Raw genomic sequence first — 19,166 nt, 5'->3', positions numbered from 1 at the left:
TTTTTAGCGACATCATCATCTTATACGACGATGTCTCACAAGTATTCCCCGACCATGTACGATTCCATACAAGTTTTTCATATCCGGTAGTTTGACTGGTTTAACAACTTCAAACTGAGTCAAGTTACACGACTACCATTTTCCATATCGAATAACAACGATATTTTCATCACGAATGTAACCAAAGCTCTAATACCATGTAACGAAGTCACAATCATGACTTCTATGATCGAATCGTAAAGAAACTTATTAAAAAAATGAATAAAAACCATAAAGAGAGAAACAAACTTGAATGAAAATTCTTTCTATTGAATTGTAAAATAAGAACACGATTACAACTTATAAATAATAAAATAAATCTTAGACATTAATTAAGAGACTTGAAGAGTCTCGTTTACTAGAAATAATTTTAAAAGACTTGAATAATCCAAGAGACTATTGGATAATGAAAAAAACACATATTATTATTATTAATTTAGTTTTTAACAAGTTGTTTGTTTTTTCCATGATGTAATATAGTAGTTCCAAGAATAAAATAATTTAAAATATTGTATATAAGAAAATTCCATTAATGTATATTCTCAAGGACATTGTTTTGCCACCTCAATCAATTTTGTGTTTTATTTAAATATTTTTTATTTATTTTTGCGACTATATTAATTATTGATGCAATTCTATAAAATATTTTTCAACATAATGTACTTGCCATTAATTTTGAACATAATATAATTGTTAATGTAGCTATTGAGATTGGTTATTTAAATAAATTTGTTTGATATAAAATTATGAAAAGTTAAGTTAAGAAGGAAAATACATTTAATATTTAATAAAAAAAAATAAAAGATAATTTATTTTTTCATTGATAAAGATATATGAGACAAGATAGTGAACTATATATATAATGATACTTAATTTTGAAAGTGTCCAAATTGCCGGGGTCGAGAGCTGTGGTTAATTTTGATATACTCGTAACCTAACAAAAACAAATACAACTTTTTAACCAACTAGGTTAATAACAATTTATATTTTAAATTTAACACCAAATTTAATGAATACAAGACATTCTAACAATATAAATCTTCATTGTTTAATTAATAAGGCTCGTATATGTTAAAACATTACATTACACTCTTCTTTAAATTCAAATAAATTGCATATATTTATAATTTGATAAAAGAGTCTAACCTCTTTGACTTTGTATAATAAAAATGATTTAAATATCTCTTTATAAATCAAATTAATTAATTTATTAAAAAAAATGATATTTTCTTTCAATAAATATTAATACATTTTTAAGTTTTTTTACCAATAATCTAACACAAATCAATTTGGTCATATTTTTTAGTTTTTTATAATTTTGTACCAAACAAGATTATTTAATAAATTTTTGATTTATTTAAAAAAAATGTTAATTGAGGTAGATTTTAAAGAGTTTAATTATTTTTAATTAAACAAATATAAAATGTATTAATATATAATAATAATAATTAATTAAAGAAAGAAAATAGAGATATTTTATTAATTTGATTAAAGTGGGGTGTTATGTAAAAGAGAAAGTAAATGAAATGATACTAATTATTATTTAATTTTAAAAAAAAAAACTAAAACATTGAACCAAGCCTTTATTATTAGCATTAGCATAAAGATTATCACAAACAAAGATTTGGAAAAAGATATCCAAACAAGGAGGAACAAACATATGAACAATCAATTAATTTGGAGTTGTGGACAAACATCTGCGAATGACATGGCATACGCATCTCCTGAATCCGCATGCATAACAGAAGTTAATCCCACATCTGCAATATCATTATTCATTATCATGAACTCAAAATTAATCACCACTCAATCATTTATAAAAAATGTGATAACGAATTGAGTATGTAGCCCGCAAACATACTTAATCATTTAACCAGACGCAGAACTTGCCGCCTGACGGGCTCGAACCCAGGACCTTAGGGTTAATATTCACCTTTTGTTGAATCATTTATATATATAATGATGTTTAATTTTGAAAGTGTCTGAATTGCCGGGTGGAGAACAGTGGTTAATTTGGATATATATGTGAGAATGCGTCTGATGGGCTCGAACCCAGGACCTTAGGGTTAATATTCACCTTTTGTTGAATCATTTATATATATATATATATATATAATGATGTTTAATTTTGAAAGTGTCTGAATTGCCGGGTCGAGAGAGTAGTGGTTAATTTGGATATATATGTGAGAATAAATTGATATTTGAGTCGAATTCTGAGTTGACCCGCCTATAAATTTAAAACAAAATTAAAAATGCTATAGGTATGTTTCAAACTCGTAACCTAACAAAAACAAGTACAACTCTTTAATCAACTAGACTAATAACACTTTATATTTTAAATTTAACACCAAATTTGATGAACGCGGAACGTTGTAACAATATATTTTTATTCATGATCATACTAGTTTTTTTTTAAAACAAACTAGATTAATCTCATTAAATCCAAACCTAACCAACTCATGTTATTCACAAAGAACTTAACTTTTCAAAACCATATACCAAGCAAGATTATTTAAATCATCAAATCCCATGATAATATATAAGAGAGAAAATCAAACCTGCATATAATAGCTGAACAACCTCCTGAACGTTCCACGGTATGTTTGCATCTAGGGCACCTCTTCCAATTATTTTCTTCCGCAAGAGCCCAAAAAGCAAGTTCATTTGGATCCATAATCACACTCTCTTCGCATGAAAAACCCTCATGCCATACTATTTTGCATTTAAAACAAAACACATGTTTACATTTAGGGCAAATCGATTTCTTCACATCACCTCCACATTCATTGGTGATATATGCAGAACAATGTGGATTAGGACAATAACAATCATTGAACCCCAATACTTGGTTCTTACATAAGATGTCACACCATTTTTCGAAAAGATTAGGAGAGAGAAATAAACGACATGAAATTGGGTCTAAATCAAAATGGCAGCATAGGCCAGGGCATTTGATTGATCCCACCCTGTCTACCTCTACCCTGGCTTGGATATACTTGGCAATGCACTTGTTACAGAATGGATGACTGCAAAGGTCTTTATTCTTGAATTTCATTTCAGATGGAAGATTGGGCTCGTCACATATTCTACATATGAAACTCTCCAACTCAGATGGATGTTCTGGTGAAGGTATGGTGGCATGAGAGACTGAAGAATTTGATGCTTTATCTTTTAACATACATCTTAGCAATGTATTGCCCATGATTTTAGTGAGAAAAATGAAGTTCAGAGGATACAGATGATAGAGAGAAATATAATAGGTTTATTATTTATGAAAATATTAATAACAACGTAATTTTCTCCTTATTTTTTGTTGGTGAGTTTTTGATATTATCATTTTAATTTTATTAAGATAATATTATATACTTGTTTTCTCTCTCGTCTAACAAATATTTGACTATCCTCAAAACTAGGTAAATATAAAACAAAATTTTAATTTAAATGGATGGCTTGACTATGTTTAAGGTCTTATCTCACTCATTTATTTAATTCCCTTTATATAAGGTATAATATATATATAAAAAAATGTGCATTGACGAGCTTAATCAAAAATAAATTTCATTAAGATGATAGAATTTGAGACCTAAACATTAAGCAAATGATGAAACCTTAGTTCCAATAATAAAATGGTTAAAAATCTTGAATATAATGAATTTTCTTAAATGAATGAGAAGTTTAATTCATTATTATATATATATTTTAAATAACAAATATTTATATAAGATAAACAAATATCTCTGTTTTGTGACCAAACAAGTTGGGATGAAACCTATCATAATGTAATACGTGGTACGCAAATCATCACAATAACATATGCATATATTCTTGCTTAAAAGTTACGTTTCAGCTAATATTGTTATTTTTAAAGTTAGCGGAAGTAATAAAGGTTTTTTTTTTTTTTTTTTTTTTGTTAAATATAAAGTAAATGTGCAAATAACCTTATTAAGGTATTTCAATTGTAAGAGTCGGTTTAATAGATCAAAAGGTCACGAGATCAATTCCATCTGAAAGTGCTTTGAGTTTAAGTAGAGATCATAAATTCAATCTGAAAACGCTCTAAGTTTAAGCAGAGATCATGGTTGTGAGGTATTATGCTAGTTCTTTTTTAATTAAAAAAATGTATAGTAAATAATGTATAAAGCATAATAGTTTAAATTGAATAAAAACATATTATAATATACTTAAAAATTGAGTGGGATTATAATTTACTAAATTTATCACATACAAATCAATTTCACTTTATGTTCTTTTTGAATGAATGGGATTGAAATTAGAATTGGCATATGAATTTTAATTCTAATTAAAAAAAAAACTGATATTGTACTGTTCAATTTTTATGTTTGAAAAAAATATAATAAAAATTTTTTAATATATATTATCTATATTATAATATATTTATTTGACACAACTTAAGTATTATTCTTATTAAGAAAAAAAATATATTGGTTCAAACATGTTAATTTACTAAATTAAAAATATATAGATTTAGCATGTGAATTTTCAAAATTAAAAATTAAAAAAAAAATAGGTTCGGTAACCCCAGGAATTAGGGTTCAAAGACGTCCTCGTAATTTAGCACGTGTCGAGTGACACGTGCCAATATGGGAAATCTCAGAGTGGCTCGAAATTCGATGTATTTCAACCTTATTTGCGTGTTAGACATCCTTTTAAAATAAAACATTATTTTAAAATATTTTGAAAGTACTTAAGAGCTTTTAGAATTAATTATATAAAAATAATTGATTTTATTCGAATTTTGATAATCTAGGAATTTGTTGTAATCAAATGATAATTTAATTGAAATCAGATTTAAATTAATCAAACATAATTAATTTAAGAAAAGATTATTTGTTTGAAAACAAAGTCGCCAAATAATTTTAGAAAAATCAGTAAAATTTATACTAGAGTTTCCATAAGGGGCTAGTTATTTGGTTACACTCGAGAAATGGCTTTCACGCTATGTCCTCTATGCCCGTCGAAGACAGTTTTATTTATAAAGTAAAAGTCCAGCTTATTAAAATTTCTATTTATAACATTTATTTCTTTTAATTAGTAGTCTAGGGTTCTAAACAAGGACAAATTTAGATTATGTAAATAATTGTACAAAATTATTTAGAATGGAATACATGTGATTGCGTTGATATAAGATTAAGTTTAATACCTAAAAATATCATAAAAGTGTTAGAATTTAAAAATAAATTACAAACGGGGCCTTAGTAAAAATATTTATTTAGGAAATGTCCCAAATATATTTATAAATTATTTTATGACCTTTCAGGAATATATGAAAATGGATTGGGGTTCCAAAATTACAAAAATAATTTTGGAATTTGAAAATTGGAATCAAACAGGTCTTAGGATCGGAGTTCTAGGGCTTGGATTCGTTTTTATCAATCTGGGCTCGGATAGACTCGGTCTGGGAATGGTCTGGAACGGGGCTCAGGACATTCGATCAAGGGACCGAAGGGTTCGGCCTAGGATTCGGGAGGCTTAGTCTGGAATTTAGGTTGTTCGGTCCAAGGTCTGGATGTCTCAGACCCAAATCTAGCTTACTCGGTCGCGGACTTGGGAATCTTGGTCCCAAGTTAGACCTATTGTTCCTAGGTTGGAGTCCTTGATCCTCGCTCAAGAACACTTGTTCTTGGTCTCGGTCCTAACTAAAGAACATCGGTCATTTGTCTCAGTCGGGATCGAAGATTCTCGGTCCTGCTACTCGGTCCCAGTCCTCTAGGACTCGGTCGTCGAAGACCAAGTGTTCTTCATTTGGTATATAGAATTGCAAGTTTGTAACTTTTGATACAAATCATGAAACATGATTAGTAAGCTGCAAACAACTCATATGGATATAGGGATAATAATCTCTAACCCTAAACTCGATCAATTAAGCTCTATAATAAGCAATTTCTCAACCTGATTTTTAGGGGAAGAATTGGGAACTTTTGATTAAGGTCATCTCAATGCCTAATTCTTGTTCCAACAACTTTTAAAATGATATTTATAGTCAAACACAACGAAACAAGAACATCAATCAAGCTCTATAATAATTTTTAAAACTGAAATTCAAACTTTTTTTTAATTTCAGTTGGATCAAATATTATCGGAACGTTGATTTTATGATTGAAAATCATCTTAACATGTTAGGCAGCTAATTGAATCAAAATTCCAGCTTAAAAGCTCAAGAACACAAAATTCAAATTTTCCAAAATTTCAAATTAAATTTGTTTTTTTATTAAGGTTGAATTGATGAAATCTATTTTGACAAAAAGCTTGGAAATCATCTAGGGAATGATTTCAACTAAAGAAAACACAAAATTGAACCTTGAATATGATCAACCCAGTCGGACTTGGAAAAATCTAATTTTGAATCACAATTCGAATTACAGATGAACTAGAAGCTTACTAGTGATTGGAGAACACTCCAATGATGTGTAGGAAGCTTTCCCGAGCCCTGGATCGAAGCTTGGATCACCAGATATGTTTCTTAAAAATCCAGTCGTCGGAGATTCTTGGTAGATCTTCAATTGAGGTTGTAGTTTGTGATGTTTGTTCAATGACTTGGAAGAAGAATGTCTAGAGAGTGTTTATACTCAACTAGGTTGGTTATTGAGGTCGAATTCAACTTCAATTTGACTACTTAGTATCCTATGTAGAGTATAGGTTTTGATTGTTGATCCTATGGGAAATGATGGCGATGAGAAGACGTGCACATGGGTGAAAGAATGGAGGGATAAGGTTCAGAAACGGGGAAGATAAAGTTTCTGGAAGAATCGCCAGCGTCAAGCCCTGGCGATCAGGAAAGATAAATGAAACGCGTTGTTGCGTTTCATTGGCGATCCGTCAATATTTGGGTGATCAGGCTAACGAAGTTAACGTCCATTAGTTGATCCGGTGTAAACCGAGTGCGCGCATGCTTCAGCTACAACAGGGTGCGTAGCTCCTTCATGGGCACTAGATGAAAATTCATCGTTGATCCGATGGTCATGAATCTTGCTGCAAACTTTAAATATTATTTTTGGCACACAAGATTATCAATTTATATTTTTAATAAAATAGTTATTTGAAATTGAATTTTTAGCCCTTCTTGCATTTTTCTTTACCAATTTAATACACAAAAATATTTTAGACAACATAATAAAAATTATGTTCATTTATTTTATTTTAAGGTATTTTGTGGTATTTATTTAATTATTTTAAGCCATTAATAATTATACATAATATATGTTTAAAATCATAATTAAATAATTTCAACTCCATTTTGGGTTTAATTTGAGTTTAGGGTTTATACTTTATTAAAAGATTAAACTAAAATCATGGAGACCCTTACTATGAAAAATGTGTCCACCATAACCCTCCTTCAACTAGGCTATATATATATATATATATATATATATATATATATATATATATATATATATATATATATTTTCAAATGGTTCAAAATTGTTCGGTCGAGAGAATTGTGGTTAATTTTGATATATGTGAGAATAAATATATAATTGGGTCGGATTGTGGGTTAACCCGCACATAAACTTAAAACGATTAAAAAAAATTCAAAATGATATATATATATTTCGAATTTGCAACTAATTAACAAAAACAATTACAACTCTTTAACAAATTCTTTAATTAATTCATATATATAACAAACATTAATAGTGAAAAACAGAGTTTAGTTAATTAGGAAAGAAATTGGCACATTTTTTTATTTCTTATTTTAATAATAAATTTAAATAAATAAAATTAATAATTTAAAATTTATTTAAAACAATAATAAAAAATTAACATTAATAATATAATAATAATTCATATATATAAGTATTTTGTATAATAAATCTTAGTGAAAAAATTAATAAATTTTAAAAATAAATTTTTAATTTTAAATATATTAAAATAATAAGTATTTATTAAATATTTTAAAAATACAAATATATATATAAGTATTTTTTTTAATTGTTATTCATATAAATTATATATGTATACACAAAATTATAAATATAAATTAACAATCTTAAGTGATCTATTTGTTGATGTGTTGATTTGACCGAAGTGAAAGCGCAGTGTAAGGCCACAATATTATAGGTCAATTGAAGTGGATAAAAATATGAAATTAGATAGTTGATTAGTCGAAGTGAGTATGCCACACGATGAGAGGTTGATTGGGTCAATTGAGGTGGATAAAATATGGAATGAGATAGTTGGATAGTTGAAGTGAATATGTCACACGATGAGAGGTCAATTGGGGATTGGTAGGACAAAGTGAGGGTAAAAGAGATTCGTAATTTACCAAAGTGAAAGTTTAAATCACGGTATGAGATGTCCGATTATAGTGGATAAATGTGAAATGAGATTGGTTGGTCAGTCAAAGTGAGGATAAGTAAGTCGGGTTGTTTATTGTAAAATATGTGAGGAGGTGGATTGTTTGACCGAAATGAAAGTAAAGTCTCTGAGATCAAAAGTCGATTAAAGATTAGTGGGATAAAAATGTGGAATGAGATTGTTTTGGTTAATCGAAGTAAATAATGTCACGCTATGAGAGGTGGATTGGGGGATTGGTGGGTCAAAGTGAGGATAAAAGAAATTGATAACGTTGGAGATTGTTGATTTGATCGAAATAAAATTGTGTAAGGTCACACAATATGAGAGGTTGATTATGGTGTAGATAAATGTGGAATGAGATGGTTAGTTATCTGAAGTGAGGATAAAAAAGTCAGGTTGTATATTGTAAAATATGTAAAGAGATGGGTCATTAGATAAGGGGTCAGTTGGGGATTGGTGACCAAAGTGAAGAGTAAAAGAGATTGGTGATGTTGGAGATGGTTGATTTGACCGAAGTGAAAGTGTAAGGTCACATATAAGAGGTCGATTATTGGGGTGGATAAATGTGGATTGAGATTTATGGTTAGCCGAATTGAGGATAAAGAAGGTCGGGTTGTATATTGTAAAATATGTTAGTAGATGAGTTATTTGACGAAGTGAAAGCAATGTCTCGAGATGAAAGGTCGATTGTGAATTGGTGAATAAATGTGAAATGAGATAGTTAATTAGTCAAAGTGAAAGCAATGTAACGAGATGAGAGGTCAATTGGGGTGGATAAATGTAGAATGAGATGTATGGTTGAATGAAGTGAGGATAAGAATGTTGGGTTGCATATTATAAAATATGTGAAAAGATGAGTTGTTTGATAAAATGAAAGTAAGGTCTTCGAGAGAATAGAGGTTGATTGTAATTGATGGATAAATATAGAATGAGATGATTTTTGATTAGTAGAAGTGAAAGTAAGGTAAAGAGATATAGGTCGATTGGAAAAGAAATTGATATTGGTGGTTAAAATATGCGAAAAGATTAATTATTTGACCGAAGTGAAAGTTAAGATCACGAGATGAGAAATCCGATTTGAATTGGTAGATAAATGTGGAATGAGGTAGTTGGTCAGTCTGAGTACTTTAAAGTCACTGAGATGAGAAATCTATTGAGCATTGATGGACTAAAGTGATGTAAAAAAGATATTGGTAATGTTTGAGATTTTTTATTTGACCAAAATAAAAGTATAAGGTCACTAGATGAAAATTTCATTGAAAAAATATATAATGAGATATGTGAGAAAATAAATTGTTTTATCGAAGTGAATAAAATATGGAATGAAAGTATATTTATTTTAATATATTATTCGTTATTTATTAAAAAATTTAAGCAACTAAAATACATATTATTATAAATATTTTTTTTACACCTTATTTTCTTAGTGAAAAGAATGTAGATAGAAATAACTCCAAACATTCCCCTGCTAAAAGTATATTTGTCTCAACTTGCACCTTATTGATTAAATAAAATTTAAAAAAACTATAATTGTAAGACTATCTTTGAAGTTGCAATTCAATTTATGTTACTAATTTTCTCAATGTCCTAAAATTTGTATGACCTCTTTCACTTATTCAGCTAAACAATAACCCATAGAAAATTTGAGAAAATAACACTCAATTCACTGCACACAAATTTGAAGAGTCTAAGTTTGAAAATTTTAAATATAGCACACATATGGAAAGCAAGCATACATGGTAATACTCAGTGAACAATTAAAAAAAAACTATCATAATTACAGACTCTTGATCATTGACGCCTTTCTCGAAGTATACATGAACAAGACAGCAATGCACTTTCTAAGACCACTAAATGGCATCCCTTCATATTGTCTTAAAACCCATCCATTTTCGTATAAAAATATTTAACACCAACTCAACTGCTTGCTTATATGTTATTACTCCACTGCCTGTTTCGGTTTTATCACGCTCCTACGTCGTTTTGTATCCACCTAGTATATAAAAATATATATATATGTCAGCTATTGGTGACAAAAATGTATATAATTGTGCACAACTGTATTTACTACCATATTTACTGTCTATATATACACGTACTACATAAATTCGAACAAGGGCTGGTTGTAGAGAATGACATAAAGAGATCATGATCATATCATAAATTACCTTAAAAAGCCACAAGTTAAAGTCTTTAACCAACAATAATGTCAAATTCATTTTATTTGTGAACCAACTTTCTTCCTTGATTTACCAATGATAAAAGAAAGAGGGGAAATATGTAAACTATTAACAAATAACAACCCACTTCTACTTGTCAAATCCTACAACCAGACCCAAGGAAAAAAAATTGAGGTAGACTTAAAAAAAGAACAAAAAAATTATTGATAAAACGAGAGTGGATAAATGTAAATTTTATCTTTTTTTTGTAAATTAGATAAAAGAAAATAGTGTATTAAATTAAAAATTTTAAGAAATTATGGGTAATATTACATTGCACCGTAGAAAAAAAAAATCGGAGTGGGCCTACATAGATCCGCCCCTGACCAGACCCAACTTGGACAAAACCCTTTTATTATCATATGAGACATAACTCAAAACATTAATGGCTTAACCTGAGAAGAGTTGGAACTAGTTTATCCAAGATGGCAGTCTAAAGACAAAAGTATAGCAGCAAACTTAAGAAACTTATTTGAACCTATAAATGATATCAGTTGTAAGAATTTTATAAGCACCATCCCAAGAATGTTCCATTTTATTGAATCACTATAAGGCTATATGTTTGGTTCGAGCAAAATATAATGATACAATTCCAAATCATTTGTTTGTTTAATGAAATTAAATGTATATGATTTTGTAAGTTTAAATATTGTAGAATTTAGTTTTTCTTCAGTTAATGTGTTGGTATCCTTAGGTGTGGTGTTTAGCCAACCCATTTTCCCTAATTGGGACTCCCTTGCATTTAATTTTTTGTCCTTGTTTCCAATGTATTTTCAGCTTAAATATGGCCCATTTCCAACATTGATCAATATCAAAATATATCAGCTTTTTTACTCTCTTTTCCAAATGTCTTCAATATTTCATCAAATACCATCCTTTCCACACTTTGGGAACCGCAGTTCTAGGATTTCTCCAACACAATTTAATTCCAATCCTTGTACAATTGGAATTATAATTATAATACTAATTCTAATTCAATTATACACATACAAGCACAGCATGAGTAATTTTATCCTATTTATGGTCAATTCATTTTTTTTATGGATCAATTCGTTAAAATAAAAAACTTAATGTCATGGCATCAATTTATGGATCATTTCAGCCCTAACTTAAAACCTGTATACAAGAACATTTTGGTGTCTTAAAATGTTATGGGACATTCTTGTTAGTTGGGACTCAGAGAATGGTAGTGCTGATAAAATACAGATTTTTGGTTAATAATTGATGGAGAATGAATTCATTATCTTACTATCATTACTAGTATGATTATGCAAGTCCTAACGCTTTGTATAGCCAGATAACCATCCTTTAACGGTCTGGTTACATCTGTTAGAATAAATTATGACTGTACAAGAATATTCGTCTAAAATCTTCTACATTTTGTCTATAGACCGTCTGATATTCAGAAATAAACAATGTAAATAATCTCATTAAATAGAATTTAAGGATAAACTAAAGGATAAAGACAAAAAAAATGAAAAACTAATGGAACTTTTATTATCCTCTTAATTTGTGTCAATTACTTAATATGAATAATATCGAAATCACTGTTTAAAAGGGGAATATAAGATCCAACCATGCAGAAAGGGAAACACTACGCATTCAGTTGTTAATGGGAAGAAAATACCTTTGTATCTGGATGTCTTGATGCAGCATGAGAATTCTGCAACTTCTTAGTATCCTCAGTGGAGCAGTTGTGACAATAGAAATGGTCAAGCCTTTTTGATTCCTCTGGAGTCATGTCTATACAGTTTGGATGGAACCTGAAAAAAAAAAGTCTGCTGAAACATGCACTCTAAGAAGATCAAATATATTGATTGCCTAGAACATGCATACTGAAAACTCTTACTGATACACAAGGATAAAATTAATAAGTGTCCTCAAAAGGAACAAACATGAATGACATGAATAGGTTTTGAGGACACATAAATATATGAACCCAATAAAGGAATTTAAAAAATAATTTACAGACAAAACTTACACAAGCTAAACATTACTCCATAAGGGAGTTGGGATTTCCAATTGTTATCTTTGCCTAACTCATAAATCATAACAATTAGCTAACTTCCAATACACAGAAACTAAAGTAATAAGTTCAAATCCTATAACCCTGATATGGAAACAACAATGGAGTAGTTTCTATATAGATAAAAAGAAAAACTTTGCATTATTTATCTCCACAAACTGAAAGATTAAGAACCCAAAGGTTTCAACAAAAAGATATATCAATGATAGTAAAATATCTTCCTGTGGATAAACACATTTCAAATCAAATACAAACTCCTTTGGGAACAAAACAGCTTTCATTTGCATGTCCCTTATATCTAACTAAGCTAGCATATGATCAGTTTTATTATGATAAATAAGCAATTATTTCCTTTGTAAACTTTTCTCTATAACTAACAAACTACATACCTCTCATCATGTTTAAAGAGATCCAGGACAATCCCCAAGAACAAATTAGAGTGGGTGAAAACATACATTCAATTTGTCAGCATATAAAGCATTATTTACTAACAATATAAAGCATTTCCAGATCTATAATCATGAGCTGGATAATAAAAACCCGAACACTGTATTTACTAGCATTCCACATATTCCCACGAAGATGCAATATATAAAAGAATTGGCTGAAACAAAAAAACACCCACAACATACCAATCAGTACAGCCTTCACATTGGACCATTAAATCATCAGGATTGTAAGGCATCTCACACTTGCAATACCTGTCATATTAAGAGATAACAATACACTCAGCAAAGGCATCCTAGAAAGAAATAGAATCCGTTATTAACTTCAATTCAGTAAAAGGAAATAATACATTCATCATAATTTACCAGCAACGATCTAAAAACTCAAGAAGCTTTCATGCATATTAAAGACATAAGGATATAAATGAGAATGTCCAGTGCAGCTGAAGAGCTAATAGCCGAGCTCACGACATCTCATGGCAATCACGTGAACAATCAAGCTATACTTGTAAATGCTTCAACCAGTTGTCCAAAGTGGAATTTGTTTGGCAGCTTCTGGTTATGCTATGATACATATTTCCTCCGAAAAACATGGTATGAAAATCTAAGTAACAGACTGTTGTTTTTATGCACATAATAGAAAGGAAATTATTAACTTCACACCATATTTCCTCCAAATGAGTGCTTGTGGTACTTGTATTAATAAATTCTTTGCCCACCAAAGAGGAAGGTAAAGAATCAAGCATCAGAAATGCATGGAGACAAGAGTTAGTCAGCACTCGCATGCAGATGAACAATGAAATTCTCAAGTAAAAACATGCACAAGTTAGAACTCCAAAAACCAAATCATAAAGAAAGAGAATGCGTAGATCAGACATACACAGCTACTCTATCTGGATTGAATGCTCCTGTAGATGAATAGTACTCGAAACGACAGAAGAAATCTTCATTGCCGACAGAATCTAGCTTGGTATAGCTCTTGAAGGTGTGGACAGTACACTTGTCCTCAATAGTGTCAGCGCTTTGCACATCGCGATGATCTGAGAGGAAGAGTTCCTTTGATCCATGGAATTGACGGCGTCCACCAATTGATTCCTCCGGTCGGTAGTACCACCGAACATGGACCCTAACGTTATTTCCTCTGCTGTCAGAATCGATGTTTTCAACCTTAGCAACATAAGACGGTTTCGATGGTTCGGAAGGCCTCATTAACACACAATCTCCAGCTGAAAAAGCGACGGGAAATCAGAAAGGAAATTTCTCAGGATTATATTCCCGGGAAAGTTTTGAAGGAGAGTAAAATAGAAGATTGATTACCTACCTCGTATTATCTTATTGAGAGATTTGATTGTATAAGAATCCAGAGTTGATCGCGAAGCCCGACCTTTCGCCATGGAATTCTAGGAAGATAACAACGAAATACACAGAGAGAATCTAGAGAGAGAAATCATGAACTTTTAAGGCTTTTTCGATGATGATGATGATGAAGTGTTCTTTCTTTGTTTTGTTTTTTCTTTTTTTTCTTGAGCTTAAATTGGTTTGTTTTGAGGGTTTTCTAAATCTTTTGATGGCTAAATTATAAATATTAGAGAAATTTTGTAATCTTTAATTATGGAATTATAGTCATGGAATCTAAAATATTTGATTTGTTTAATATTTATTTACATAATATATTATATTATATAAAATTCCTTTTAAAACTTAATATTTTAAATCTTTAATTAGATTGTTTATGATCATCTCCTTTAATGAATCATGATCTATCTCCTTGCTTCATCTTTACTCTTTGTCCTCACTTCTTTTCTGTGTTCTTGTGGTTTAATGGTTTGATAGGTTTGATAAAAATATATTGTTACAACATTTTGCGTTCATTAAATTTGGTGTTAAATTTAAAATATAAAATGTTATTAACCTAGTTGGTTAAAGAGTTGTACTTGTTTTTGTTAGGTTGCGAGTTTGAACCATACCTATAGCATTTTTAATTTTATTTTTAACCGTTTTAAGTTTATTGGTGGGTCAACCCACAATTCGACCCAAGTATCCATTTACTCTCACATATATATATCCAAATTAATCACAGCTCTCGACTCGACAATTCATACACTTTCAAAATTAAGTATCATTATATATATATATATATTTGATACGGTTTGTTTGCATCCATAAATTATTATTTGGGCTAACTTTTTGGAGAGCAGTCTATTTACAATTTAGCATAAAAGTTTTATAGGATTAAAAATGTTAAAATTGGATGGAATTGAAATTTATCCCCCTTGTTACAAACCAAGTAGTAATTGGGCTTTAACATAAAATAAAAATAGATTTTAAATTCTATATTCTTTTGCATTAGTAGGTTTGGGCCTACTGTGTAGGCTAAAATTTTAATGGCCCATAATGTTAAGTCCTTTATCAATTGATAGAAAAATATCAAAAAATAAATAAAATATTAATAAAAGTATTTTAGTTAATAACTTAACTTTTTATTGATATTTTTCAAATTCATTAAAAATATATTAAAAGAAATTAGAAAATTGGAAAAACAAAATATTTAAATAGAAATATATATAAGTAATTGTTTTAAACAAAAAAAAAAATATGTAAATAATTGTCTTCCACTTAAAGAAATTAAATTAGTGAGAGATATTTTTATTATTTAATAATATTAATTAAAATCAGACATTATATATTTAAAAAATAAAATTAAAACAAAATTCAAATAGGAAAATATCAATTGTGCTATACAAACAACAAAACTATTGTTTGGAATTTAAAAACCTACAAACATTTACGCTTATTCTATGGTGGGTTATTTAAAAAAATATTCATGGTGATTTTAAAGGAGTAAATTTGTTTTTTACAAATATTTAAAAAGGTATTTATATATAATGATAAAATAAATTTTATTTTTTTAAAATATAAGATATTTTAGTATTTTGATTAATGAAGTGTTTTCACATGGGATAAAGAAATGAAATCATGTTTAATTAGGTAGAGATTATTTAAACGAGATTTTAATTTTTGTAAAGAGTGACGTAAAATAAAAATATGTTTAACAAACTATTTAGTTTCTTTAAAGAGTGACTTAAAATAAAAACATGTTAAAAAAATATTTTATTATTTAAAAAAAAGATAAATAAAAGCAAACTCATTTGAACTAATTACTAATTACCGTAAAACCTCTTTAAATTAATACTCGATAAATTAATAATCTCGATAAAATTAATAATTTGTCCAGTCCCAACTTGGAACCAGTACAAAATTGAACATCAATCGATAAAATAATAAGATAATAACTTTTTTTAAATCCTAGTATATATATATATTAGTCCGAAAATATAAATTAATAATTACTAAAAGATTCCAAATTATAATAATTATAAAAAAAATGAATTTATAGTCACTTTTTTTTTAACTTTAAATTTATATTGAGTTCTTTTTTAAATCTTCTGAGTTGGATCATTATCTTCTTGTATTGCAACAAAAAATTGTACGTAAAGAGTTGTTGTTGCTTGTAATGCTTCTTTCTGAGTGACTGGTTCCAAAGCTATTGAATCATCCTCAACTTCGTCATCGTTCGAATTTTAAATGGTATCTGCCACAATTTTTTCAATACTTTGAACCTCGCAACATTCGTTATTTTCACCATGATAATTTAAAGGTCATACGTTAAACCTTTTTAAATTAATAAATTATTAATTTATCGATATAATAATATTTTACTAAATTAATAAAATAATTCGATCCCAACATTATTAATTTATCGAGTTTGTAATACAATCTTACATATCAACTCAAATAGTATAAGTTCTTGTATAAAAATCACTGCATAGCGAAAATAATCGAGATAATATAAAATGTTCAATAAAAAAGTGAGTACTTTCTTTTTAAATGGACATCCTTATTCTTTACCAAATATATGGTGAAAAAAATAAAAAGGTCAACAAGTGTCATCTTCATATGCCTTCTATCCCTATAAAATTACTTTGTGAGTGAAATTTGAGAGTTGCAGTAAAATGTTCACAATTTTTACTTAGTGATATTTACTCATACAGATGCTTGAATCGGTTTTTGGGTGACAGTGACCTCAATGGTTAAGGTGTGACATATTATTACATTAATATTAAACTTATCATTGATGGATGATTATACAATTAATGGATTATCAAAGCAAATATAGAACAGTTATAATCTTGGAAAGGTCATTTCTTACTTCATCTGCCAAGGTAAATAGGTGATCTGAATTTTCCGTATTTTTCGAATTCAATGTAGTAACAAACTTAGAGCGCTTTAGTAGTTAGTTAGTTAGAAATAACATCGAAGGCATAATATTATTGCAAAACATATGGTGTATTTCAATTAGATGCTCACTAATTATATACATATACCCAATCACACTTTCATATGGCAAATGAAAATGTACATATTTTTCAAAATAAAACTATGATTTTCATGTTCATAAACAAATAGTTAAGAGACGTCGTTTTCAAGATAAAAGATCGATTTAACACACCTAATTTTGAGTTCTCAACTATGAAACTTGCCTTCCCCAATTGGTAATTGGGCACGGTTAGGTGGGCCTAATAATACACAAATGCTTAATTCATCGTTTCTATTACATTTTAGAAGTTTTGATCAAAATATTTTGAGTACATTATTAAAATTCGATAAAATATGATATTAACCACGAGAGTATCCGATGATGATGATATCAAAATATGACTAGACAATACTATTGTTGTTATGAGAAACTATACCAACTATAAGGGTATGATTAGGATAGAAAATAATATATTGTACCTTCAATTATTTTTGGTCCATTGCCAAAAGTGGGCTTGGCAAATTGAGGTGAGCATAAAGTCATGGTGGAAGCTTTCATAGAAGATGAAGAAAGACGATTTTTTTGCTTTCTGTTATTATGAAGTTGGTTATTTTGCTGTTCAATATTCCTCTCAAAATCTGGACTGATTTTATACATATAATGGAAAGGTCTTTGTCATGTAACTCATACTATATGGGATTTTCTTATAATTGAAATTAGTTATTTTCTTTAGATTAAATGAAATTATCTAAATAATCTTAAATTTCAACAGCATAATAATCATTAGTCATTACCTATAGATGACAATGGGTTGGACTCCAAAACCAACCATAATATGGAACCTTTTTTTTCTTAACTGTGAAACCATTTCGTTAATAAAGTGAATGAAAAGACACAACACTCTTTTTGAAATAAATTTTGAAAAAAAACATCAGAATAACACAATATCGGTTAGATTATAGTGACCGATATGGGTTTTAATCGGGGCTGAGCTTAAGTTCGCGGTGCAATAAAATAAAAAAATTTAACTGTTTAATATTGGGGCCCACTAAACCCAATTACGTGACTGTAAATATATGGTCTTAGTTTGAGGTTTTTTTATAACAATCACACACATAATATTTGTCATTATTCATCTTTCTCTCTAAGTTGTAATATTTTATTTTAACCATAATGAATTGTTTCATCTTCTTCTCGTGGTTTTTCTGTCTTGAGTTTTCACACAAATCTTGTGTTATTTATGTGTTTTCTTGATTGATACTTTGTCTCTTTTTTATCTTGATTAGTTTCATATCCATATTCTGTTTTTCAACAATTTGTATCAAAGTCTTGAGTTTTATTTATTTATTTTGAGACTATATCTAGTTTCGGAGATGTTAAGTATGAAGTATGATATTTCGTTATTGGATCATAACACCATAATTTCTTTAGGGTAAATAAAGATGCGAGGTTTTCTCACTCAGATGGATTTAGATGAAACTCTATATGGGCTTGATAAGATCCCCACTTCGTGGATAATATAAGAGAAAAAGAGGAAGGATTGCAAGGTTGTGTCGCATATACATCTACATTTGTTAAACAATATTCTACAAGATGTTTTGAAGGAGACGAGTGTTGCTGTGTTATGGCTGAAGCTAGAACAACTATGTATGACAAAAAGTCTTACTAGTAAGTTGCATTTGAAACAACGATTATATTTTCATCGTATACTAAAAGGTACGCCTCTACAAGAACATTTATCAATATTTAAAAAATTATTGTTGATTTGAAAGCCTTAGAAGTCAAGTATGACGAGAAAGATC

General features: G+C 28.9%; 2 protein-coding genes across 2 annotated transcripts; both read right to left on the bottom strand.

The window, feature by feature from the left end:
* Positions 1–132: 132 nt before the first annotated feature.
* Positions 133–3,241, bottom strand: LOC124915960 (E3 ubiquitin-protein ligase RSL1-like). Its single transcript, XM_047456701.1, has 3 exons — positions 2,620–3,241; positions 1,735–1,799; positions 133–189 (listed from the first exon to the last, which is right to left on the bottom strand). Exons 1-3 carry the CDS (start codon positions 3,239–3,241, stop codon positions 133–135), a joined length of 744 nt encoding a protein of 247 aa, XP_047312657.1.
* Positions 3,242–10,063: 6,822 nt separating this feature from the next.
* On the bottom strand, positions 10,064–14,535 carry LOC124914582 (chromatin remodeling protein EBS-like). Its single transcript, XM_047455162.1, has 5 exons — positions 14,368–14,535; positions 13,927–14,272; positions 13,233–13,301; positions 12,202–12,337; positions 10,064–10,348 (listed from the first exon to the last, which is right to left on the bottom strand). The coding sequence occupies exons 1-5, from the start codon at positions 14,438–14,440 to the stop codon at positions 10,295–10,297; spliced, it is 678 nt and encodes a 225-aa protein (XP_047311118.1). The 5' UTR covers positions 14,441–14,535; the 3' UTR covers positions 10,064–10,294.
* Between the last annotated feature and the right edge of the window lie 4,631 nt (positions 14,536–19,166).

Source organism: Impatiens glandulifera, chromosome 9, assembly GCF_907164915.1.
Source record: "Impatiens glandulifera chromosome 9, dImpGla2.1, whole genome shotgun sequence".
Classification (NCBI taxonomy): Eukaryota; Viridiplantae; Streptophyta; class Magnoliopsida; order Ericales; family Balsaminaceae; genus Impatiens; species Impatiens glandulifera.
The sequence above is the reverse complement of the archived record's forward strand: the minus strand, read 5'-3'. Positions and strand labels throughout refer to the sequence as shown.

What these genes read in the sequence shown, in the direction of transcription:
- LOC124914582 (XM_047455162.1), bottom strand. Translation starts at nt 14,440, where the DNA reads ATGGCGAAAGGTCGGGCTTCGCGATCAACTCTGGATTCTTATACAATC. An exon ending in TCTCAATAAGATAATACGAG is followed by an intron (nt 14,273 to 14,367) that starts GTAGGTAATCAA and finishes TCGCTTTTTCAG; the next exon opens with CTGGAGATTGTGTGTTAATG. An exon ending in TGTGAAGGCTGTACTGATTG is followed by an intron (nt 12,338 to 13,232) that starts GTATGTTGTGGG and finishes TTTTTTTTTCAG; the next exon opens with GTTCCATCCAAACTGTATAG.
- LOC124915960 (XM_047456701.1), bottom strand. Translation starts at nt 3,241, where the DNA reads ATGGGCAATACATTGCTAAGATGTATGTTAAAAGATAAAGCATCAAAT. An exon ending in TACCGTGGAACGTTCAGGAG is followed by an intron (nt 1,800 to 2,619) that starts GTTGTTCAGCTA and finishes ATGATATTGCAG; the next exon opens with ATGTGGGATTAACTTCTGTT. An exon ending in ATGCCATGTCATTCGCAGAT is followed by an intron (nt 190 to 1,734) that starts GTTTGTCCACAA and finishes ACATGGTATTAG; the next exon opens with AGCTTTGGTTACATTCGTGA.